Source organism: Parus major, chromosome 3 (genome assembly GCF_001522545.3).
Source record: "Parus major isolate Abel chromosome 3, Parus_major1.1, whole genome shotgun sequence".
NCBI classification, from domain to species: Eukaryota; Metazoa; Chordata; class Aves; order Passeriformes; family Paridae; genus Parus; species Parus major.
The window spans coordinates 33,366,393-33,393,974 of NC_031770.1; the positions used below are offsets into that span (position 1 = coordinate 33,366,393).

Consider the following 27,582-nt stretch of genomic DNA (forward strand, 5'->3'; position numbering starts at 1 on the left):
ATCAAATTCCCACTGTAATTATAAGTACAGTTATATCTTATCTCTGAGTTCACGTAATCCAGTATTGTAACAAATTTTTTTAAATGGACTTAAATCTCATTGAAAAATTATTTCTGGAGTTACACACTTTGGTCTAATGCCAAAGTATTTCACTACATAAATTAATCTCACTTAAAACAGCCATACATATTTTCCTACCCATTACTTCAAAGAATGTCTTCAGAATTCTTTAAGCCCTTACATTATTCCCCAAAACCTTTCAATTTTCCTGTTTTGAAGTTTTTTAAAGCCTAAAAATAATAAAATCTTGTCTCTGGCCCACTGAAAAGTTAAGACCAGGAAAAAGCACATATTCTCCATTTAGAATAGCCAAGGTTCTTGATAATCACTTCAGCAGAGAAAATAAAAATAAAATGAAGTTCATAAAAGGTTACCTTTTCATAATAATAATAATATTATAATAAATTGTTTTTTCTTTTTAAAGATACGAAAAAGGGTATACTCTGTACCAGAGTGCTTAGAAAGTATTATCTTTCAAGATAATACTTTAAAGAAAATAAGGAAAAAGATTCCAGGTGACATAATTCTTGGCCAAAGATCAAAGGATACTGTGAAGGGAAACAGCTCTTCCCAATTATTCCCCATGTAAAGATCCAAATGAAGGCAAAGGGCCAATTCTTAGAGATACTTCATTCCAAATGTGCCGTGTGATTAACCTACACATTCACTGCGCATGTGAGAAGTTGGGTTTTTTTCAAATCAGTGAAGTCACAAATCTTCCTTAAGTAGAACTGAAGTAGAATTCTTCCCCACTCTGCTTTCCCAAATAATGATGACAATCAAAGACCACAATGGTTTACATAAAGCAGCATTTATTCCACTTATACAAGTGGGCCAGTTGAAAACCGCATTATGTTGGATTTTTTTGAGAGGATGGGAGGGTATTGAGGAAATACATCCTGTTACCCAGAGTATTAGTTTTGTTCTCAAAGAAGCATAATGGAGTTTTAAAGACAAGACATTTTTATAAGGCCTCTGCCTGTACAGAGAAGTCATACCAACTGAAGCCAAAATTATTTTTAAACTGGTTCTGACTGCATAAATGCCTAAGCAAAAGCAATTTAAATTAACATATTTTATTTTGCAGTTGAAGTGGGCTAGGAATGCACACCCACTCAGTTACCATGACTCAGTCAATCAAGAGTATCTATACAAGCTACAGCAGTTTGATTACTTGCAACTGCTCCTTTCTACCTGAAGAGCTGAACTGATTTTGAACCAGACAATTCCAAGCTCACACCTCTGAATTTACCCCTGAAACCAGTATCACCCAGTTTTAAGTTTTCACAATGAACTTCCCACCCATGTAATTACACCGCCTTCATTTATCTTCAAGTGCATGGTAAGATAGCATGGCAGAGCTTTTTGTGAGTCTCAGTGTCAGGGCATGAGCACTAAGGGACTAACAGCTTACTTCAAATACACAGCTCTCGCAGCGCCCATTTAAAAGAAGGTGGTTCTGTTAGGTATAAAATAAGCTGTCTCTGCAGGAGAGGAACCCGTGATTCCTGCACACTATTCAGTGCCACCAAAACTGGCTGATTTGTTCATCCTGCAACCTTACAGCAGCTCCAAGATGCAGTGCAAGGTGCCCATGTCTGCCTTCCCTGTGCACTCAAGTTTAAGAGTAGTGGCCACAGAGGGGTGAAGTCCATTCAGGACACCTAAGACCAGCCTGTGTCCTTCCCAAGGGCTCAACTCCACTCAGCCCCACTCTGTCATACCCTTCACTCAACCATGTTCCTTTCATCTTCAGTGCTCCAAGGAAGAGAGATCCCTCATCTCCATTTCAGGCCCACGTGGTTCCCCTACATTTTAGGTGGCTGGCAATGGACTGAAGCATATGTGTGCTGCCTCAGTGTCTCACTCTCTGTAAAGAGTCTACCTGTTTACACACACACACTTCCAAATGCCTTCCCCCCACATTTCCTCCCAGAACACCCCAAGGAAAAGGGATGGCCTCTGAACACTCCATTGTATGACAAAACATTCCTCAATGAGAAAGGCTCTGTTAGCAAAGACATATTTATCACTGGAAGCACTTTTAGCAGTATGTAAAATCATTCTCTCCAGCCTTCTCATCGTTCCCAATGGAGTTCACAGATGACAAAGGATCAAGGGAATAGAAATTAGGTGCGGAACTTTAAATTTATCTTGGAAGGAATCAGGGAGTCACACTAGGGGGAATAATACTATGCCTGGAAAAGAGCTTTACTTTTGCAAAGTAAAGCTGATGTCACAGGAGTGGAAGTCAGGGGACACTGGTGGGAAAATATCTGTATGATGGAAGTAACTAGCTTCACAGAGCTGCTTATGAAAGTTTTAAACTACACAACAAATATCATATAAAGTACAACTGTGCAAACTTTCCCATGTTTAACTCCAACAGTACTACGCAAATAATACCACAGCCTCGGCCTTTTCTGCTTAAATAACAAATTGCAAGCAAGAGCCAAAGATGTCTATCATTTGTTGAGCAAAAAGTAGACTGAGACCACACTCTTACTTTACAGATAGCTACAAAGATTACATGAAGATAGGACTGTAAAGACATATCTTTAAGTCCCTGCCAACCTAATCAAGATGGTATTAACAGTGATCTCACACTCCATCTGCCTGGCTAGTAATTTATGAAAAATGTACTTCACTATTACAGGAAAAATATGTTGCACTGCTTGTGGCCACAAACCTACTGCAGCAGCTCAGGAACTCTTGGATCAGAGGCCGTGAGACCAGTTCTTGACATTTACCAGGTACTTCCCATGAGATGTGATTCATTCATACAGCAATTTTGTTTGTTTATTTGCCCTACTGATGATCTCATCTTCAGACAGATAAAATAGCTGATAAAAAACTTACAGTCCCTTGCAATTTAAAGTGTAATACCGTCCTGGTTTGCTTTTCATCCTGTGAATTCTACACAGGCACTCCACTTAATTTCATGAGATTCTTTGGATGAGTGATATATCTCCCTATTCTTGCACTGATCAGCCAATGCTTCTGATAAAATTACATCTTTTCCTGCCAGAAAAACAGAAAAAGTCATCTTGCTTATCAAAACTGGATTTCTTTAATTAATAATTCAATCATATATATATATATATATATATATATAATATTGTATTATATTGTATTATATTGTTTTATATTGTATTATATTATATTATATTATATTATTCAATTAATAATTCAATTTTTCAATTAATGTTGCATGCTTGTTGCTTTAGCTTACACAGCTTAATAACCAGACCTATGAGACTTACTACCTGAAGAAAGGATTTTTTTCTTTTTCTTTTTTTTAGCTGGGGGGGTGGGATGTGATGGTGTCATGTTTGAAAACAATGTGAAACCTTTTGATTTCTATGAAGACAAAGTTCAGGGACAGCATTCTAATATCATTTACATATATGATATGATATATCATATATAGAATTACATAACAGAAACTCTGGGTACCAAAAATCCCCAGGCAAAACCAGTACCAACACACTGGTCATTATGCTATAATAATTGCTAATTATGTATTTCCTTGCTTAGCAGAACTACCATTTGGATCACCCTTCTAGTTGCTGCAGCAAAGGAAGACAGAATATTCAATGAAGAACATGGTAAAGCAGGACAAAAAAGCCCACTGTATTTCTAGAAATTGTCTTTCTTCTGCAAACCGGGGTAAAGGAATCTAGAAAAATACTACCTGCTAAAAAAGAGCAATTAGAATATGCGGAACAATAACTAAGGAATGAATAATGGCCTATGATTTAGTCAATTCCTACTCATATGAACAACTTAAAGATCACTGTTTTTATGCTGAATACCAACAAGGCAAAACGAGCCTCTAATACTATGAGAAGGTTTGCACAATCAATATAATTTTCTGTTGCAATAAGAATATGTAAAGTTTTCCTCTTCTAGCTGTGAGGTGAGACATGGGCTTGGAGCATGAGATTATTTTCTTCCCCAAAAAATAGACAAATTAATTTGTATACACAAAGGCTGAGTCAGTCTCAAGTACAATTTTACCAAGAAAATAGGAAAATTCAGTCTCAGTAGCATTTGTTCCATGTTCAGAAATGAAGATGAAGAGAACCCTTTCCTTAAGTACTAATACTCTTGTGGTGGCTCCTATACTTCTCCATAAAACTAACCACCACTTTTTGTCTTGCAGTACACTTAATACAATTTTGAAAGAAAATGGGTAAATTCTCTAGTGTTCCTCTGAAAGTTTCTAGCTGTGATATTTGCAATTCAAAGAGATTTTTTTGCCCCGTTAATTTTCTCCTCAAATACTTTCATTTCTGTTCAGAAACATTCACCAATCTCACTCTGACAGATCAAAAACCCTACAAATTAGTCTTTTAGAAACATTCTTGGAAAACACGCAATCTTCACTTTATCCAACAGATACACACTTTGTAGCTTTGTTAATATATTCAAATTGTCTGATTGCTCGAAACTACCCATTAACCAGGCTGGAGAGCTGATTACCTGATTATCCAAGAGAAAAATAACTTAGCATGATTTTGTGTCATTTGAAAGTCTAGATAATTTTCAAATTAATTTGAGTTTTCAAGTGAATTCAGAGATACTAATGAAAAACAAAGAGGTCAGAGACCTAAATAAAGGTAAACTTTCCAGGAATTTTCTTCTTACAGCAATTATTTGTCAAATATTGTTATTTAGAGACACTTCAGACACACACACATAAAATGAGAACTTAAGACTTCCAAAAAACATTCAAAAACTAATGCATGGATCTTCTATGCTACTGTAAATACATCTTGTAGAGCTGGATGTAAGATTACTGGTGTATTAGTATGGCATATGGCATTAAACTCTCAATGTTATCTATAAAATTTGAATTATACACGAAGCAATATGTAGCAGATAATCTGTCAATATGCTGAGAGAATAATAAATACTGGAAATACATACTTGCCACTGAAAAGTTGTTGAGTGGATATGGCAGATCCACATCCTGGGGCTTCTCCTTATAGCCTATGAAAGAGCCATCTGTCTTTAGCAGGAAATACCTTGGCCGCCAGTTTTTTATATATTCTCCTAAAGGAGAAGGAAATAAAAGTTCATTAACACCGTAGAAAAAACCCCAAATCTGAATATTAAAGAACATATCCTATTGTCGGTATCAAACATTAATTATACCTAAATCTTTTCAGATGTTTTCAATTTACAGAGAAAACTTTAACTCTGTCCAAAAGAAGGGAAAATTGAATTGCAATGGTAAGCCTGGACTGTACAACAATGCCTCTGGAATAAGAAGCTACAAGCATGGTATAATAATATTGTATAATTCTGAATTTTACAGAATTATACAGAATTTTACAGACTATACATTTCAAATATCCCGCATGCTTACACCATAAATAATTAACAATTTTTTTCAGGGAAAAGAAACAAACTCTACAGCTTGCCTTTTAATAATCAAATGAAATCTAAATTGTCACAAGGTAGAACACTTACCGTGCTGAGTCAAACCAAAAGTCATTATAATTTTCTCAAAACATACATTAAGCAAACACAGGGAAATTGGGGGTAATGGGAAAACCTACACTAAATATACTTTAAAAATATAGCTGAAAGCAAAAGGAATAAACAAGAAAAAGTAGAAGCCAATTACCTTCTAAGAGGTAAGTCCACCAATAAACCTACCATTCCACCTTTCCCCTACCCCAGCATGAGCAAAAGATTCTGCACTCTGAACCGATGAGGAATTTAGGATCAGAAACATACAGAAGACACAACTCCTTAATTAATGCCACTTACTTGCTATTAGGGGTTAAAAATTTCATTAATACTATTATACTTTACAATGCCACATAAGAATTCAGTAAGAATTTCATTTTGGAGTGCAATTACTTAGTTCAGTACAGGTTAGTTTAGATTTTCCCAACTTCCCTCATCTTTGAATTCTATAAATTCTGGAGAGTAAATAATGACTATTACTAAAACTTAATTTAAAGTCACTGTTTCATCATTATACAAGTGAACATTTTCAGAAAAAAAATGTATTAACAATGCAGAATTTCCAACAAGGAACCTAGGACTTGTCACCATTTGTGAGATGCTCAAAACAAACTATCCTAGGGGCTGCAGTGCTCCTGGACTAAGCCCCAGCCTGGCAGTGCCCTTTACCACATCAGCACCTTGTTAGCTGTAGCTACACAGCTTTTAGGCCATTCAAAAGTCAGGAAGAAGTTTACATCCATCTAACGCGGAGGTTACTTCATTAAAGGGTAATCTAAAAATTCATTAATCTCACCCTCACCTTTCCATCACAGCAATCAACTAATTGTATCTGAAGTCTGATATGGCCTTGACAAACTTGAGCACAGCTTGTAAGGATTTTGACAATACCCATGGCTTAACAAATCCAACTGCAGCCACTAACATGTCCAATTTTCATATATTTAAGGAGAGAAGGTGAGTAGGGAATACAAGACAGAGAAAAGAACAGTTAACACTGTGCTATTCAGGCTGGCTTATGTAGCAAAACTCTTCCTATTTAGTCCTGCTTCTAGATAGCAGGGTACTTGCTTGACTGCTATACAGACATTTTCACATAGGTAGAAAGAACTGAAAAAGTCCAAGTGTAATTTAATTTGACCTCTAAATGAATACAGCAGATATGGCACTAGTTACATTTGTATTGATGCACAGGTTTCTCTCAGGCCTCTGGTTCTAGTTTGGCTGGGAACATCCCTACTGATACTGCCAGTCTGAGCTCATTTCACAGTAGGAAATACCAGTTAACATAACAAGCATGCAATAAAAACCAAAACAAAACTAACAGGTACAAGATACTTTGTAAGCTGAAGAAGAAACACAAGTACAGCATGGGAAAACAAACATGTAACTTTAATACCAACAAGAATGAAAAACTGTATCAGCATTACATGAAAAGCAATAAATTAAGTTTGCTGAATACTTGAACACAAAATAACCATAGGCCTAAGTAAAGGTATGAGTCATATTTTTAAAATATCTAAAATATTCCCTGCAACAAATTTTCTGAAATCTGCATGGGCTCAATAGTTGAAGCAAACCCAAAACCTTATGTATCAGATCATCCAATCTAAGTTTTAAAAATATTAACATCTTGCTTTCTTAAAGAGTTAAAAAGAGAATTTTCAGTATTTTTCTAATAAATTATATCTCATTTCATTGTAAGAGTAAGGGAAAGAAAGTGCCTGCTACTGGGTCTGCAATCTATCCAGATCTTAGTCTTAACCTAGGGGACAGGCAACCCAAACCTGCTGAAGAGTTCAAGGACAGCATGGAGACAATATCAACATGTCTAAAGCTGGTCAGCTATCCAAGGGCTTAGGTTTCAAAGAGAGTTCTGCTAGGAATAAACTGAAGAGGGAAATAAGCAGACTGCTCTAAGGATCAGGGCTGACAGGGTAAGTACACTTAATAGCCACTGAGGAAAGAATGGCAGCCTTTCCTTACATACTGTTGAAAACTGTTGGAAAAGGAGTGTTGTGTAAGGCCACTGTTCTAACAGGTGGCCTTACAGACCCAGCACTCACTTCTCTGATCACCTGCTCCCTCTTCACCACTTAGGACAACACTTCAGGTTGAGTACCCAGTAGCAGTCAAACACAGATTCTCTTAATCAGAAAACGACACTTTTTTAATCACCTACTGAGTTAGGTGGCTGATGTTATGCCTGGAGAAGAACCATTAGAAGAGCAGAATAGCATTTTCAAGCTCCTCTGAAGATAGTCAGCAACACTGGATAAAAGCTAATCATAGAATAGAGAAGTACCAGTTTGCCTATGAGCATAGCTGTACCTCTGACTTCGCTCTATAAACTATAGCCAGAGAAAGAAAAAGCAATTTAAAAGCAACTGTGAAACACTATGGCTTCATAAGGATCCATCTATTTCTTTCACAGACGTATTTCTTTAAAGAACGTTTCTCCCAAGTAGTTTCCCATCATGAATGATGGTCAGACTATTTATTCAAAACATCTATATGAACACGCACACACACAAACATTGGTTTTGTCTTGAAAATACCAATATTCCAACTCTTCCCTAAGGCTTATATGTGAATATTTATCATCTCCCCTATATTTATTTTGTAATTTAATTAACAAATGGGCGAACACTTTTGAAGACTAAACGGTGGTATCAATGAACAGTTCACTTAGCTGCTCAAGTGGGTTAAGTGCTCTCAAAATGTACTCTAGGTGCTCTCTTATAACTGCATTCCTTTTACATAATCTGCCTAAATATAGAAAAACATTTTAGTCCATGCTTCTTAATACACGTGCTTACTGATTTGCCTTGAAATAAATTCTCCATACCAAAAAATGCTAAAACAAAGCAGTGTATTTGAAAAGAAAAAAACATTTCCACGTGTCTTCTAACTTAGCAGCCCTGCATTTAAAAGAAAAAAAAAAAATGTATTTCCCAGTATTACCAATATTAAGTCACTTTAAAGATATTTGGAATATATTTATTAATTACCTCAATGCAAGCACACTATAGGAAATTCTCATGTGAAATTTCCTAAATCAAGTGAAAAGTAATTCTATGAGAGAGGAGAAGTCCAGGAAAACCACAAGATATCCTGACAATTTAATAAAATGGAGCTACAGTATTTTAAAAAGCAGTGGATTTGCCATAGAGCAATAATCTGTTTGTACCCTGCTTCCTGCTGTGTTAATGTAAGTTAAATTATTATTTTGCCTAAGTTTACACCCTTCCAAGTTGAAAACTACATTCTTTTAGGATCTGTTTATTAGACAATAAGAAGAGGTCTCTAATTGCAACTACTGCAGCAAAGAAAGCCAAATAATTCCTCCATCATTTCAATTCTAGGCAAAGTTTTTTAAGCTACTTGAGGAAAGTGGCACTAGAATATGCATCTCGCTGATACATACAGACAATACATACATACACACAAAATACAAATTTTATGTTGTTTGGGTCTGCTTTTTTATTAACTACTGAGAGAATACACCCAAAAGACTTAAGTAAGACAGCAATATATTATTGAAGCACATGAAAATTCAACCTGATCTTCATGCAAAAAGCACCCTCGTAACATGCAACTCTTTAATTAACGTTGTATTTAATAATACACTGGCTAACAACAGTAACAAAGAGTGCTTAATGGAGGCTTGTTTAGAACATGACCCTCGTGGCTGTCTCTTTATTTGCCTCTGTACTGCAGCCTTAATGATTTTTCTTTTTTTGCCTTTGACAGCCAGTAACAAGAAACCTGCCTTCAGGACAACATTTCACAAAATATGCTTATTCCAGTGATGCAACATTGGTAGTTTTCATACTGTTGAGAAGCTTCAGAAAGGAGAGCTTTCTAAGAAATCATATGAGTAGTAAAAAAAATCTGTTTTAAAAAATTTATCACCCAAAAGTTTAAAATTTCTTTTACTTTACGTCACAATTCAAACTCTCTCTTCAAACATGTATTTCACATCAGATTCAGCAGTTGCTTTGTTAGTCTCACCATTTGTAATCTTTAATCAAATGTAAATTTATCAATTATTGAAAATTAATCAGTAACTTAAAATTAATAGTATTATTTTAAAATGTATTTTTAATAAAACACTTTTGCAAAACATCTACAGTTTCCAATATGTAAATGGTTTCAGAGGTGTGAAGGAAATGTCTTTAATATACAGTGCTGATAAGCAACAGAAACCTGAGTTCAAAAACTTGCTTCCTTAAAAGAAGCAACAGCTGCCACACAGACATAAGTGAGATTTAAGGGGGGAAAAGAAATGAGGGGAAAAAAACCCTCCAAAAAGAGAATACACCAAACTGCTTCCTTTTGTCTGTTTCATCAATTTACTCAAATGGATTTAAAAGAAATAGTACACAAACATTGTCTCCCTTTATTTTTTACCCCTTTTTTTGTATGGCACTTTTTTTGTTAGATCAAACTCTCTACAACACCATTTACTAAATAGAGGGGAAAAGACCCTGAATTTATCTAAGAGCAGTAAGCAACATCATATAAAAGTAAATCACACAATTATATGCTATTTTTTTAAAAAAGAAACAACTGTGATTAATGTCAGGTCAAAGAAAATTATCAGAAATAATGCCAGTGGTTTTGAGATTGAATTTCCTTACCTTGGCCCTCTGAGGGCAGTGTTACCTAACACACGATTGGAAGCATCAGCAGACTATTTGATTAAGTCAGTAGACGCTAAGTAAATGCGAAGCACTTCTGTTAGAATATTTACTTATTTTTAATTTAATTATAAGAAATTTGCAGCTCAGTTCAAAACTGTAAATACAAATGTTTAAGATAACTAAAAAATATACCTATCCTCATAATTTATGTCCTTCAAACTAATGCAACTATGTAATAATATATTATGTAAGGTATTTTACACAATCTTATTGCATAGTAAAAATTTAAATGAAACTGATTTTTCCTAATGTGCCTTAGCATTTTAAATGGTATTTTTTATTAGATGCCCTCTCATAAGTATTTGCTGGCAGTTTAAAGAAAAGCAGAATTTGGAACTACCACTTTCTGATTCTCTCTTACACTGTGCGACGATGATTATTTATTTATACTAACTGTTTTCCCACGGTTGCCAGCAATGCTGAATGACATTTTGAGCACATCTGTACTTGCATTAGACAAATGAATTTTTCCAGTCCCAGCTGAGAAATAGGAAACATTTCAGGATACATGTGGGCATTGGTTTATACCACAGCTAGGTTTCCTTTAAGTTTCTTGCAAATTGGGAAGTTTAGGTTAGAAAGTTCAAGTACCTTTCACTGTCCACACCACCTCAATAATCCAGCTTAGATAGAAGACTGCACAGTTTATGCCCAGCTATTTACAGGTATGGTGCCAGAAACCAGTGAAAACCCCACAGATGTTAATATTCTGCAGAAGGCAGCAAGCAGCCTCGTGTATGAGCTCCAGAAGTGCCTCAGCTGAGCAAGGGGGGAGGAAAGCAGGGACAACCCTCTGTCCTCCATGCCAGCCCAGATGCACTGAAGAGCTGGCAAACAGTAGATTCTTTGTTCCTGAAGCAGTACTAAGTAGTGACCAAAGAGAAGTGCTTCTACTAGTAAAGCAGATTCCTTCCAAGCAGAGGCACAGTCGCAGGCAGGGAGAAGTCACAGAGCAGTTCTCCGTGGTTTCAAGTGCACGTCTGCAGCTAAAGTGATGGGGAGGACCAATCTCCCCAATGGAAAGATTCTCCCTGCTCTTACTGTGGGGTTTTCTTCTCCCCCAGGTTGTGAATGCAATGTATAAACATATTCCAGGGTTCTAGGGTTCAAATCACCAGCCACCATGGCTTTTTCATTACGACTGGTGGAGTGAGATATTGTCCTATCTTGTAAAAATGCAGCAGGCACTTCAGCCCCTGCTATTTATTCTATGATTTCCTGTTGCATTAACAATCTTTTCTATAAAACATGCAAAAAAATCTAGAGGAAAGTATTCAGTAACAGAGAGACAGACATACCATTATTCACACATAAATGCAGTTTTGAAATTGGGAGTCTACAATATCCACTCAAAATTACTGGTGTGTTTTGGCAACACATGGAAAATAAACGTTCATTTTTATATGCATGCAATTTTGTCCTTTTAAAAAATCATACCAGAAATACTGAGTGAGCTGACATCCTGACAAATTGAGAATTGACCTTTACCATGCCCATTGTGAGCCAGCAGGAAGAAAAACTTGCCAGTTTCAACATCACTTTCACTTCCCCTTCATTCTTGAAGGATAAGAAATAGAACAATAAATAAATTAAATAGCAGTTGCTATTAGCACATGCTGTCTAGAACAACAGAGTCTTGTACTGCATCAGCATCTTTGAGCAACGAAGGTGATCAATATTTTCTAAATATGCTTGGTATTCAGGAATGGAAAACCAAGGTCTGTATTCTGGAAACATTTAGGAACGCTACTCACATTTTCTAAATATTTCTCTTTAACAAGGCAATATAGGATAAAAGCCCAAAAATGCTGCACTATTTACATGGTTTTCAGAACAGTGTTTTATTTTTTAGTAGTGTTAAGCCGTATTTGTGTAAATGCAAGCATTTTAAATATTGTTTCACATATTTTTTATAGCTAAAACTTAATGTTCTCAGTACTTTTAAATATTTATATATATTTTTTCTCTAGCTCTATCAGCATCAAGTGGTACTTTGTCTAACAGAAAAAATACTCCTTTCTTCTGCTTTTATCAAGTGCTAGTAGACCAAAGGATCTTCTTCAGGTTTTTGAAAAATTTTAAGAGTAGGACAAGTATACAAATATTAATCTATAAATTACAGTGAATAAGAGATTCATTTACAGCAGCAACAATTTAAATTCATGGACTTAGTTAAAATGTATAGTCAGATGATTAAAATACAAATGCTTTTTTGCATGTGGCCAAGCTGAGTTAAACACGTTAATAATATCTACTTACAGCATTTTGTAAAACAGCTAACACTGGTTTACACAAGAGATTTCATACTTTCCATTGTTTGAAAAATATGGTAAGTTTGACAATACCATTATCCTTTGACCGAGTTTCTTTAAAGACATGTTCATTGTCAAAAATTATGCAACTTTCCCCCCCTTAAAACTGGCACACCTGCTAGCATGTTTTCATAAAGCAAACCGTCTGTCTTTTGAAACTGGCACATTGCAATAATTTTAAAATAGCTCCTCTGAACTTTCTCTCTGTCACTAGGTGTGCTCCTAGCCTCCAACCTTGCTAGGTGCCAAAAGGCCAGCACCAACACCATTCACCTATGTTTCTTCCTCAAGGCACATCACTGAAGTTAACCTTTCTGCTTTGTCGCTTAGCCTGCATCATTGGCAAAGAATCAGTGTGAGATAAGCCCAAGCATTCCTCAAAGTGCTTGAGCTGGAGCACCCCATTACTGCTGCACATATCAGGAGACCTCTCTGGTTGCATGAAGTGCTTTGTGATATGCAGCCTTGCAGCACTACCCAGAATAACTGAGCTTCTCACCAGCAGTGATGGAACACATGAAACACCAGAATTCTGGGAAGAAGAACCAGCAACCCAATTAACAGGCAAAAAGCTAATCTCCATTTGTAGTGCTGCTGACCTCTGTCCAGGCTCAGATGCAGAAATTGGTACTTGGGCAGGAGGCAGCCACACCTGAATTTTCAGTTAAAACTGACAAAATCCAAAACTGACATTTCCCACTCTGCCACAGTGATGACAGACGGGCACATCCAATGCTCCCATCAGTAGTTATTGTTATCAAGGACCTACAGATGCTTATTAGATTTAAGATGAAAGACACAATAAAAAGGAGTTCCTTGACTTTTGGTAAGGGCTTGGTGGGAAGCACTGGTAAGGTTCATTCCAATAATATTTAAGTTATGCTGTAAATGACAAAAAAAATCCTGATACATACTGATAACATGAAGACATGTTTGCAATCCACATCCACAATGCACCTCAACCACTGTTTCATTTTCCATTTTTCAGTTCACTATAGATATCTGAATGTTGAATGTCACATACTATTAGAGAAGAAAATGCATTATTTTAAAGATTATATTTTTATCTTCAAAGTAAGAGATCACCTGTATAATAATGCTTTCCTTTAGTCTTTCTGGGCTAACTTAATTTCCCTCTGTGCTTGCATCCTTTCTCATATTTCTTTCACAGTATCCTGGAAACTCACCATAATCACTGAACAAGAAATAAGAAAGGATTTTAGGGAAAGAAAGAAAACTATATTCCTATGGAGCAATTCAAATTTATTTTATGTGCAACAGTCAAACAGGAAAATGTAAGTTTTGCCTGACCAGCTCCTTGCCTTCAGAGAAAGAACTGAAAACAAGAACAAGCCGAAAGAGAAAATTAGTTGCTAATCTCATTCTAACCCCTAGCATACTCAATAATACAAGACAATCACCAATCGGCACTTTCTGCATAAGAAAAGCTCAGGATGCAGAAGTAGGGGTATGCAACGTACCAGCCTTGCAGCAGACAGACAAAGCTATGTAAGAACTTGTAAAGCACCTGTCCCCCAAATGTCTGCGACTGAAATAACTACATTACACTTTCTACGTCCACAAGTACCAAATTTGTTAAGTTCTTGCTTTGGGTTTTTTTAAGCTCACCACATGGAGAAATCCAAAGTTTTCTTCCCTACTGCAAGGAAAGGCTCTTTTTAGGAATAAACAACAGAGGGAGGGAAGATATTAAACTCCTGAACTAATTAACAGAAGTAAAGAAGGCGGTGGGGGACAATGATAATTAATATGTACCCTCCTCCTAACCAAATCTCCACATACATTCATTCTGTATATGCACACACAACAGCAGCATCATAAACCGTCTCAAGTTCTTGCCATTATTCAGTTCGACATCTGCACATGTTTATGCGTCTCTCCAAACAACCTCTTGAACACCCTGCTGGAGCTGTCATTTTTTTCTTCTCCCTATCTGGCAGATGGCAAGTCAACAATCGGCATCAACAGCAGCCGAATATCTCCCCCCTCCATCCAACCCCCCTAAACAGACACAATAATAACTTCTTTGTGCTTCCCCACAATGCAGCTGCTTAAACCATTTCGCTACAAGGCTGCTTTGCCTTAATAAAAAAAAAAAAAAATAAAAAAAAAAATCCCTTCTGTCAAGTCTAAAAAGCAGCATAATGTTAAGCAAGCTAAAGCCACAGCACAGCTGCAAACGGGCAGACACATTGACAGCTCCTCCCTTAACAAAGCCCTGTGAATTGAAGGGGGTTCATCTGAGGCTCACACAGTAATTAGTATAAAAAAGTCCGACAGCCTCTATTATGCTCGGAAAAAAAAAACTGGACAGAACTGGGCTGCTGTTTTGCGTCAAGAGTTCTGCTGCAGAGTAGATAAATCATGTTGGGTTTTTTTCCTCTCTTTTTAAAGACAGTAATAAGGAGGATGAGAGAAGCTAATTTGAAAACTTGGACACAGTAATTGTACCATATGGTGAGCATTTATCCCTTCTGAAATACACGCTAACAGTCACTTACATGCACAGTGCTTTGTTTTACAGTTGTTATTCTCCCTACCATATTCATAAAATGGATCTGAACATCCGATACTCCAGAGAAGTTGTGTGTAATTAGCAGCAAAACTGCCTGCACTTAATATATTGGCCTACCATAGCAATCCAATTAATTGCAGAAAATCCCATGCCCCCAAATTTAAATAGCGTCCACTTCAAGGACTTTCGTTATTTATCTCAAACTAGCTAAATATCACATATAATAAAGTTCAGAGAAGTAATTTATTGACACTAACGCTTATTGATACTGTTGGCTCTAAAACACATGGCCAGGAAGTATTTTTCTTCTCATCCACGCAGTATAGAGGAATTAAGAACCATTTAAGAGTAACCACAAAATATTTCAGTTCCATCACATTTGGGACAGGAACTACTCAGTAAATTAAAGGTGAAACTGAACTTCAACACAGAGCACGGGAGGGAGACAAAGACTTCAAATCCACTCCCTCACCTCCACCCCCATTTTCTTCCTGGATCATCCATTTAAATATTTTTGTTAATAAACCAAATGCTTAATTCATAAGGACCTGTAAAATTTGCAAAATATACCATCCAGCCCTTAGGATCTGCTTGCTCCTTAGCACATACTTCCAGATTTTCACTCTTTTCACCTGTACTTACAACCAAATCATCACAGTCACACAAGATAAGGAACCAGCTGAATTGAGCTGGGGAAATGTAGGTTTCTTTACATAAAGAAACACTGTCGTGAAATGGGAAAATTAATAAATCTTAGAGTGCTGCTTTCAGAAAATAAGATGCAGTAAACTTCCAAGCAAAGGAAATAAAAAAACTAAAACAGATGAAAGTTTGGGGGAAAATTAAACAGATACAAAATGAAGTCTGCAGCTGAATATAACACACTTGAAAAAAACCCAAATGTTTTCTTTCTGTTGGGTTTTACCTCAGATGACAACAACAGAATCTACCTCAGGTAAAAGAAAAATACTTTCACTCCAGATCAAAAAGGAGGTATTGGAGCTGAGTGTTCATTACTAAGGAGTCCCAGAACTAGGCAGAATACATCCACAGTTACTAAGAAATTGTAAGTGAGGTGAAAGCTACAGGCAGAAAACAGCTGTCCCTCAGTGATAACAGTTCGACTGAAGGCTTCTAAATGGAGAATTGTACCCCATAGCCCCATGGGAAAAAAATAAAAAATAAAATTTTAAAAATTAAAAAAACCCTTGAAAATTTCAAGTCACTTGCCTGGATGGCAATCAAAGAAAACTGCTTAAAATTCTGGTTTTAATCACACATTAAATAACACAAACTTACCTAAGATAAACAAGGCAACACTGCTTCTAAATAGAAAAATTGTGCCCATCATATGGGCTATCTTTAAGAACATCAAGAAAATAAAATGGATGGACACTGACACAATTTATTTCATCTTTTAAGAAAAACTTTTAATAAGTTTAAAGAAACTAATAATATGAATGAAAAAAAAATGCGGTGGAACAGAACACAGAAAGGAAATTGGGTAAAAGGAGATCAAAATAGGATTACACAGTCTAATGTTCAAATTTCAATCCATGAAGCTCAACAGCTTTCTGTTAGGACCCTTTTCAGTCAATGTACACAATGATCTAGGGTTACCACTGCATATACTACCTGACCGTAAAATTATTTGAGTTTATTAAGAAGGTAAAGAATTTCAGAGTGGCAACTCTATGCCAGTGAGCTGAGAAACACCAGATTAAATACACTGAAGAAAAACTTGAATTAATAAATAGTTACAGAAAAAACTGAAATGCTCACACACTGTTTAGTTTTCAATCAACCACTGAAGAACAATTAATATAACCCATGTTTATGTATGCAACACTGAGAAGGGAAATATTCTCATTTGTAAAGTTATAGAACTTTACAAACACTGTAAGTATTATTCTAAGATAAACAAATTACAATTTTGAGAACTACATTTTTAAAAAATTACATGACAACAGAAGAGCTTCAAAGACAAAACACACATAAACACAGAGAAATAACCAGAATTAGAGAGAAGCAAGAGAAGCAGAGTGAGGAGAGAAAGACTGGATTAGGCTTCACTTTCAAAAGAAGGACTACGACAAAAGGGTTTAACACAAATGGCCAATAGCAGAGTATCAGTTATTTCACAGGAACACGTTTTTAGAAGAGTTCAGGAAAAGATTTTCAAACATTCTGTATCCACAGTCCCACCTGAGTGCTATAAATTCACCACAAAACCAGTGGTTTGCACCATTGGCAATGCAGCCACTCTTCCACCAATTTAGCACCCAATCCTACACCTTTAGGAAAAGCCAGCCTCTCCTTGAATGCTGTGACACATTTCCAAACTTGTGTGAGCACTTTTTCTTAAAAAATAAAAATCTCATAATCAGGAAATCAGAGCAAACCATTTCAAAACAGGCAAGTTCTTCCTTTAATTGCTATGCATCTTTTGCTCTAGCAGAAATCTGGCACTAGCCAGGAAGTACTGACGGAATGAAAGCCCCAGCTCTTGGCCACTTTGGCTCACCTCAAATACAATAACAATAATAATGCAGTCCATTTGGGAAGGTGAGGACCAGCTGTGAAGGAAGTATGCACTGTATCCCCTGTCCCACTCCACTGCATCAGCACTGGCACCAACACAGCTGAGACAGGTGTAGAAAAGCACAACCCAAGACAAAGTTTTGACCAGATTAAAACCATTTCAGGTCATTGTACAGCTAGTATCAGCACAAAGGAAAGATGGGAGTAATTAGGTGGGGGCAAGAAAGATGCAAAGGAGCAGGGGCATCAGCATGAACTTAGGCAAGATAACTACTAATTAATCAGACTGCTGCTCTGCCTTGTGAGTGCAATTCTTGTTTTCCAGCCAAGCTAGAAAATCAGGTTCAAGTGATTCAAGCTTCTAAGAGCAACCACATCTCTAAGCAATGATGCCACTATGGTTCTGACAAACTACTGAACCAAGAGCCTCTCTAATACAATTGCACATTCTATACAACCAAATTATATCCTGACATATGTGTCAGAATACACTCTGTCATTTACTCAACACATGTACACAGAAATTATAAATTTAAAATATGTAAACTATACAAATCTTTGTACTCTGACAAATAACTGAAAAATTGCTTAAAACGCACAATTTGAAAAGCTAGAAATACTTCTACATGTATTTGTACAATACAATTTAATTATATATATATATTACAATTTAATAATATTACAAAATCTTAGCAACTTAGAGATCCCAATATAAATTGAAATTTTGAATTACCTGTGAAATATGTCCTATACTAACAGTAGTGCTAAGAAGAGAAGAACGACTTGGTTGGTATTTTATTGAATATATATATTAAAATTAAAGTAAAAGAAGCAAAAAAAATAAAACCCCAACTAATTTATAACCTCAGAATTCGACATATTTAAAATCTTTCACTGCCTTTAATTCAATAAAACAGCTCATAACCCCCACATAAGAACCTTAACACAGTTCAGTTCTAATATATATGTTTTACATTAATTTATTTTGCACTATTTTATTATATTACAATTGCAATAAATATTCAGGCAAATGAGGTGCTAAAAAGTATTTTGCTTCAAGCTCTTCCAGCCTCTTAATTATAAGAAAGCTTGACTAAGAAGCAAAAATGCAAAATTTTCAGCCCTGTCATTTTACCAGCACAAAATTTTTGCATCCTTTTCATTAATTTTTTAAACTTTTAAAACACAGACATAAAATATGACCCCCATATTCCAGCCAAAAGATGGAACTGAAAGATGACTGACCTGGATAAGACATAGAAATTTATCTCATCAATCTCAGGATGAAGTTTGTTACTCTTTTTTTCATTAACAGATACACATCTTGTGATTTCTCTACTATTAGCGTACAATTTCTTCCTAATCTAACTACTCAAAAATGCTTAATGACTTAGCCTCCAAAACAGCCTCACAACTTATAGGATGACCTTACTCAGCAAACTCTACAATTAGTTTATTCAATGCAGAAGTGAAATTTCATACATGAGAAAACACTGATAATCTTCTACATCTGGCTTTTCTGAAATTCTGATTATACATACAATAATTAACTGGCACCAAATATTTAACATTTGTGACACCAAAATAATAGGGACCAATAAGGAACTGTAATTTTCAAAAAAAATTATTTGCATTTCTATTGAATTAAGTAAACAAATTTGATATGCTTTTAGTGACTTTTTTCCCTCTAGAAAATAAACAGCACAATTCTCTAATTAGCAAAAATGAAACGGAAACTTACAAACACAGACTTGAAAGCCCTTGTGAAAGTCTGTACTGGTGATGTCACAAATGCTGACACATCTGAGCAGGTATTGTCTGTAGAAGGTTCAGAAATGTCCATTTTAATCAAAGCATTTATCGAAGGTAGTTGCATGTTTTGCTTTTATTCTAACAGATTAGAGAGTTCCTTAAGAATAATGCTTGAAATTCTCTTTAAAAATAACAAACTAGGTAAAATCTCCAGAAATACAAGGATCTGATTTGTAATGGATATAGAAAGCTATGTAAAAGTGAGGAGAAATCCATACTTTAAGCTTCTTTCAGTCTTTAATAACGATGCTTTCATTACACTGACGTAACACTCATATTTTCTAATTTGCTTAAAATGAACTACAAATTATCTCATTGTACTGAAATGCCAGTGATAAAGTACTACAAGACAGAAAACACAATTTCTCCATGCCTGCAGTTATTTTGAAAGTCAATATTTTAACTTCATGATACTTTGAAGCCAGTAATAGCTTCCATTTCTCTCCACTGCAAAACACTATTATTTTTTTTTATGTTAAATCATCACATCACTGGTCCAAACCCCAGAGACACAGATATGGCTTCTTAATCACCTAGATGAAAGTTTTAACTGTCTGAAAAAAAACTTGTCCTTCCCTCTTTTTTCCCTATGCAATTTGGGATCATGGCACAGTGAAAAGGACCAAGCTTCCCAAATGGGAGGGGATTTGAGCTCTGTAGGTGCCCAAAGAACTCTTAAACATTCATCTTCCTATTTAGAGCCTAATTAGATGTCTAAGCTTCTTATGATGCAATCATCTACATTCTATAATATTTTCTGTATGTCCTTTCCAACAAAGGCTTAGAGTGAGAAAAACTTGGCTACAGAACTTCTTAAAAGATCTTTTAGAATTTCATGTTTGTGACACAAGAACTGGAACAAATGACAACCGAATAAATCTATGCTTTTATTTCAAATTTCAAAGAGGGAAAAAAAAAAAATCTCATGCCAGAATGAGGTATGAGGACATATGGCCAGTCTATCACCTGACTACCAAACAGCACTACCAAAGCTGCCACATGTTTGTTAATCCCGAGAGGTAAAATGCTGCTTTGTCTTCCGGAGGTTGTGCTGCAGATGAGTGCCCGTTATGATGCTGATGCATTTTTCCATGCTGACGTTCACCAGGGAATACATCAGGGAGAAGCGACACAATTTTTCATTTCCTCTAAGAGTCTTCCACATTCCTGCTTACTGAGTGTGCACACAAGAGCACCAAGCATCAGCAGCACAGCTGAAACAGTTTTAACAAAAGCTTTTCTTCTGGATGTTTACAGTTTAATTCAGTTAAATTTTGTATCTCGACTATTTTGTTTAGGTATATTAGGCATATTTAGTCCTAATATTTAAGAATATTGAGTTTTCAGTAACAGCTTGGTCTTATAACAGTTTGATAGGGAATGACTGAAAGTGAGTCATAAGTGATATGATTATTCATTTACAGACAGGAACCTCTCTTCAGACAATCCATGATTAAGGGGTGAAACATTTCCCAGAGATCTGGCTATTCTCCAACGCACTTGTCATTTTTGTAAGGGGCAGAAGAAGGGCATGTGTCAAGGGATCAATGATCAGCAAGCTACAGAAAAACCGTAGCCCTCCACAAGATTCTGACACAAACCTGTTTTTTCAGACTCCCCTAGCTCCAACAAAACCCTTCAGTGTATTCCAGGTGACATTTTTCCCTAAATCTGTAGCAGGATGCTTTGCCCTGAAAAAGCTGATCTGCTTGGCCTGGAATCCAGTCAGAAGACAAAGCAATGCAAGCTCTCTGAGGGGAGCTGCCGTGGCACCACAGTGGTATTTTTTGGTGCTGAATATGCTAAAAGGCAGGCCTGGCTTACCAGCTTCAAACACACATCTGTCCCTTTGAAGTAAGACTTGACAGATAAGCTGCTAAACTGACCTGGAGGCCTATGACTGGCAGGTCAACCTCTTTATGTTATAAAAGTCCAGCCTACTTTCATACAAGTTTGATTCTTCCACATCCTTTTCCTGAAGTGTATGGAGTTTCTCCTGTGGAGTTTGGGACGCCTCTCTACAGTTATTTCCCAGGTATTTAAAGAAAGAGAGGGAAGTACTCATGCCTGGAGTGTGGTGAGATACATCAAAATCTCCACTTAATGTTTTACTAGCTTTAATATAATTGCTTTAACATAATTTCTTTAATATCGTGCACTACATCATTTAAGTTATACTACAGCTGACTGGTATTTTTTAGCTTTTATACTGTATAGTAATTCTGATTAAGATCTGTTCATTTGTTGTAATAAATAACTCATCTTTTATAAATATATCTGATTTGCCATCATTAAAACCTGCAGGATAAAGTGATTTAATCACACCTCTATAATTCCTTAAATTTAAACTGCTGACAGTATCTGAGGCTAAGGAAGGATTTACCTTCATTTAAATCCTTTTCTGTGAAGGAGTTTAAAAACACAAGGGAGCTCTGCGTGCACCTCAGACTCAAAGAAAGGGCTTCTTTAATGAAGTTTGTCTAAGCCTTCTACTGCCCCCTGTGACTACACCTCAGCTGATCCAGCTGAGGAGAAACTCTTCCTCCTCCTCCTCCTCCCAGTCCTGCTGCCCAGTGGTCTTCCTGGTCTGATTTGCCATTTGTGCAGCTCACAAGCCCAACAGGTTTGTGTTTGTTGTTTTTTTTTTTTAAAAAAAGGGGCAGGGTGGAGCAAGGCAGAAACAGAAGAGCTTCCTGCAAGATCAGATAAACTGATCACATCACCTAAAAAATCATATTCTTTCTGAATTCGTCACAAGGCATCAAGGGGTTTGTGTTCCATGCATGGTCTACCTGAACCTCCCCCTTCATTAGCAATGTACCATTTGATCCACTTAGATATGAAAATTAAATCATCCTTTAGATACTGTTTTCAAAACTTCCCTCTCTCCATGGAGATGTCCAGTGGATGGACATCTGCCTAAAGGACTTGATTATGTGAGCAACAAGTGGGAGGTTGTATGTATACCTATTTCTGATTGTGCAAGCACCCAAGCAGACACCAACAGCTTCTTGTTGCCCCTCTCTCTGTAAAAGGATTGTCCTGTTGCCTGGTTTCATCCTTCATGCAAGTTTGTTCCTTAGGTAAAAGAGCAAAAATAGTAACTCCTGCTTTCACTTAAGGAAAAAAATTAACGGTGACTTACACAATGCCTTTAGCTCCCTATATCTCTAATTGTGCCACCACAAAGAAAACATTTGTATTCTGAACTAAAGAACAGAAAGCACACTAAAGAAAGTGCCTTTACATTAACTTCAAAGAACTTTAAAGAATTAAATGTACTTCATATGGCAAAACAATATTAAGGAAGTACTTCATTACCATGAATCAGTACCTTCACTTAGAAAAATGTAAGGATCTAATGGGTTTAACAATAACGAGAAAACAAAAAGCACAGCAACTGAGCTATGCAGACACTCCACATTCAGTAAGACAGCTCTAACTTTCCATGACACTATGTAGGAAAAATGCCAAACTGGTGGCAAAAGCAGTGCCCAGCTAAGAAGGACTATGAAACACACCAGAAACTACAATAATTTTATCTTTTAATACTGATGAAGTGTTTCTAGAACAGCATATCAGGAGGGACTTCAGCAAAGAGCAACTGGATTTTTACTGTTTCATTTAAATAACACTCTGAGCAAGTTTTGGACAAATTCTCACCAAATTTACATTTCAGTGCTAATCTGAGTATCTCATGTGCAAATCTGTATAGGACATTCTATGATTTTTATTCATGGCATCATATATTTTAAGATGAACAGGAACATCTCATCAGTTCAGTATAAGCTCTTCAAAAAAGACAGGTGACAGAATTTTCTCCCATTATGCAGGTACTGGCAAAAAAATATTTGTTTTTTTTTAAATGCTTATGTTCCCAAATCCACACTGTTTTGATGGTATCAAAATATTCTCCTTAATATTTTCCAATCTTTCTCTTAATCATCCTCATCCTGATTCTGAATACAACTGAATTCAACTTTCAGTCGCAGAGCTCCATTACTCTTTAAGCTGCTACATTAAAGAGCTCCTTTACATTTCCACACAAAGGTTCTTTCTCATGGTAAGGCAATTCCACGTTCCTCAATAGCCACACAGAGGCTCTCAGAAGGCTCTCAGAATCTCAAGTTTTAGAGGCATTCTTTCCAATGCTGAAAGCGCTATCATTTCTTCTTCTCTATTTTCTTCTCTCTGGCATGTAAATACTCATTTAAATATTAAATATTAAAAGAGAAACTGGAATAGAACCATGAATTCCCATTCCCTATGCTAATTTACTTTTCTGTGTTCTTACTATGAATCTTGAAAAGCTTCAAGTAAACCATTTTCTGCATTACTTGACTAGGAACTATCAAGAATTACAAGCATTTAAGAAATCAAATATTTTATTTCACACAATTGATTTCAAATTTTTTCAATTCATGGAACTCTACTATTTTCCAGCAGAAACATAGTGTCCTAAATATCAAAAGAAATGCTATGTCTCACACCCTGAACAATTTGGTTGGTTTTTTCTCAGTAAGCTTTTGTACAGTCTTCCAAAGTAGTCCACAGATCCCCCTGAATCTGTAAACAGGATGAAAACTACTTTATCATTACTTGTAGCTATTATTAAATTGTTTTTTTAAATATTACTTCTCAAGTACAAGATTGTCCCTCTCCCAGCTTCACGAGTGGGCTTAGCACTGGGGTGAAAGCTGTCCAATTAAATCTGATATGCAAGTATTCATCATTAACAGAAAAATATAAGTAAAAATAAGAAGAACAGTTATTTAAAAGGCAAAGAACTAACTCAAAAGACCTTACAAAGAAGCAGAATATCAACGAAAATACTGAGACCAGGAAAAATGGCTGCCATACCTATAAAAGAAAATAAAGTAATTCTCCCTTCCTAGCTCTCTCCCCTTCCCACCTGCCAAGGTCCACTTGGATATCTCAATGGAAAAGTTAAAAGGTGATTATAGTGAAAACATCAGCATGAAGAATGAAAAGATAAATAAATAGGGAGGAAAATGAAAGATGATAAAATATGTCAGCATAAGAAAGAGTCAGGAGGTCCTCCAGCAATCAAGGTTGCCATGATTTTCGTATGATATCTTCCTCAATGTACTGGGCAGATGTGCGATCTGACACATCTTACAGCTTACAGATGATACTACTATATATTACAGATATATATATATATACACACACTATAGGCAATAGTCAAATGCCACATCCATGACACAGAAGAACAGAAGGATCTGATCTCACAAAACTGAGTGGGCAGAAAACTGAACATTGGCTACATAAATGTGAGGTAATATGTTGGGGAAGATGAAACAGGGAAACCTTATGAATATGATTGTTTGACAAAAGAGTCTGAAGGTATGAAGCCTAGAACTGAAATAGAAATGAAAGCTTGCTTTGAGTTGCAAGATGCTGAGTACTAGTTACTATATGACCAAAGAACAGCAGCCTAGCTGGCTAAAGGAGAATCCCTGTGATGAAACAATGTCCTTCTGCTGATACAAAGTCCAAAGGTCAAGCAAGAGAAGAATTTGTAAAGCTTTTAGCGTTTGAAATGCAACTCTGTATGTTAATGTAGTAATTCTTATAGGCTGTATGTAAATTCTTTAGTGAGTGTATCTCATAGTGATTGGTTACTGGGAATTAGAATATTCACTATAGGAATGGATTGTAACAAGAATCTTGCTCTCTTGACCCCTCCCTCCCCATCTCTAACCTCACCTCTCCTGCTCTCCCCGCACTCTCTCCCCACCCCCTGACCACGTGGATGCCGAGGCTGGTGGCGGACACGGGTCTCTCCCTCGCTTTGCCCTTATAATAAATTGCTTATTCCTGAACAGCTTGACCCTGGAGAAGTCTCTCACCGCGAGCGAGTGTTTTGTACTTCAATAGTAATGTATCTAGGAAAAAATTATGCAAACTATGCCTAGCAATCTTTACTTTAGAATCATAAATTATACTTTAGTTGATTCCTGGATTCATCACTGACAGCTGCATGAAATAGTGAGTGAATGTAAACAACAGCCATAAAACCTTGACAAAATGTTGGGGGCATGTCAGAAAGGATACTGAAGACAAGAGAAAGGATGTCACTGAACACTAGGAGAGTGCAAGGGAAATGAGAATCAAGGAAAGGGCCAAACTTGCTAGCAGTCTCTAAACAGAACATCCTCTGCCACCACAGAACACAGAACGCTGAGCTAGATGGGCCATTGGTACGACTCACTTGGCTTTTTCTCATGGTATGCTTACTTCAAAAAAGATTTCCTGGTTTGTAATTCGAACTGCATTGCAACAGTTTTAAACTACAATTTCTTTTCTCAGTCTGCACATGAAGAACACATCATATTATCACTTCCCTTTTCTTATTTAGCCTCAGTAATTGCAATTCATTCAGCCTATACTCATAGGTCCCTAAATCATTGATCTCTCTCACTGCTGATCTCTGTAGTCTTTATAATGACTGCAGCACCCAGAAACGGATGCATTTCTCCAGCTAAGACCTTCAGTGCCCAATGGAGCAGAAAGATGCATCTTACAGGTTCTATCCCTGATTATACACTCATGTGTTCACCTTCTTCAGAAGATATAATTAATGCCCAATTTTTCATTCATGGTACCTATTCGACTTTTTTTCTGAAGAGCTTCTTATCTAGCCACTCATTTTCATTAACTTCTTTCTAAAGTAGATCATTCTAGAGCGCATGTCAAAGTTGCTCCCCCTGAACAGCTTCCAGCTCCTCACACAAACCACATCTCCACATTAGCAATACCATTCAGAGTTCTAACCCCATCCTCCAGCACACCTGGAGTCCTTTTCATTTTGGAGACACCTCAAAATATTAAAACCATTTTCTTCACCATTACCCACCACATCAATGAAAGTACTACTTAGGCAGAAGTCAGGAAAGAGCCTAACAAATTCTGCTCCGTATTTACTTCTATTTTGATATGGAACCTTTAATAATCACTCAGCACAGTCTTTTAACAGTTTTGCTTTTAGAAACAAACCTCACAGTTGTTTCATCTAATGCATGAATCCTTTTTTCATTATGCAAACATAATTCACAGAATATCAGAAGCCTGAATAAATCCAAGATACAATATTCAAAGCCTCTAACCTATACACAAAGACTGCTACCCTGTCAATAAGAGGAAATTTAATGACTTTCATACAAATGAACCTTGCCAAATACACAGTGACTCATCTGATTTTCTAGATGTTCATAGTCTACTTATTGTAGTATTCTCCCTCTAGTTAAATTGATGTTAAGCATTTAGCCATATTAAAACACATTTTGTTTGAACATAACAAACAAATAATTTTCCCAGTGTTATTTATTAATTACTGTCTATGTCACCCATAAATTTTATCAGCAATGATTTTGTGTTTGTTTTCCAAAGTACTGAACCTGCCAGAGAGCTAGTTGAAAAAATAATCACAGCTGAATACAAGAGTACCATCACATACATTCATCTCTCAAATTTTTAGATATACTTTCCAATTTGACTTTGGGTTATATAAAACTTGGAAGAAAAAAAAATTGGATTCGTCTTAGCCTCTTAAAATTATGAAGGAACAAAAAAAGAATCCATCTTAGACTCAGAAGAAGGATTTACTAAAGGTCTATTCCTTTGTGTACAACAGGCCACATGACTGATCTTTAACTCTGACATTAAAATAACATAGTAAGTGTGTTCCAGAATAATGGTGTAATTAACTCCAAATGCCTACTGCAAATATAAAAGAAAAACACCTTCAAATATTCAACAAATACCACCTTGCCACGACTATTGTTATCTGCTGCTGCCAATCAGTATTGCTGTGGCTGTACAAAGACTCCAGTGCACCAGACTGTCGCTAATTATGTATATTCAAGTGATTAGCAAGCACTTGTTGCCTTGTTCACACCACCCTCCAAACAGCAGCCTTTGAGAGGAGAATAGACTGTAAATTTATTGAGAGAACACTGTTAATCCTTTGGGGAGAATGTAAATGTAAACAGGACTACTCTACATCAAGGTGCTTTGACAACAAAAATCATCTGCATAAACACATGCTCAACAACAAACAGGTGTTCTATTTCACAACTAGCGCCCATTTGATGCTTTCAAGTAAGCATTA

The 27,582-nt window shown here is 36.3% G+C and overlaps 1 protein-coding gene across 1 annotated transcript in view; it reads right to left on the bottom strand.

Annotated features, from left to right (window-relative positions):
* Positions 1 to 27,582, bottom strand: part of AKT3 (AKT serine/threonine kinase 3) — a 140,620-nt gene that overhangs the window by 68,881 nt on the left and 44,157 nt on the right. Inside the window, exon 2 of the mRNA XM_015620663.2 lies at positions 4,993 to 5,118. Within this exon, the coding sequence (XP_015476149.1) occupies positions 4,993 to 5,118 (126 nt within the window). The remainder of the gene's footprint in view (positions 1 to 4,992; positions 5,119 to 27,582) is intronic.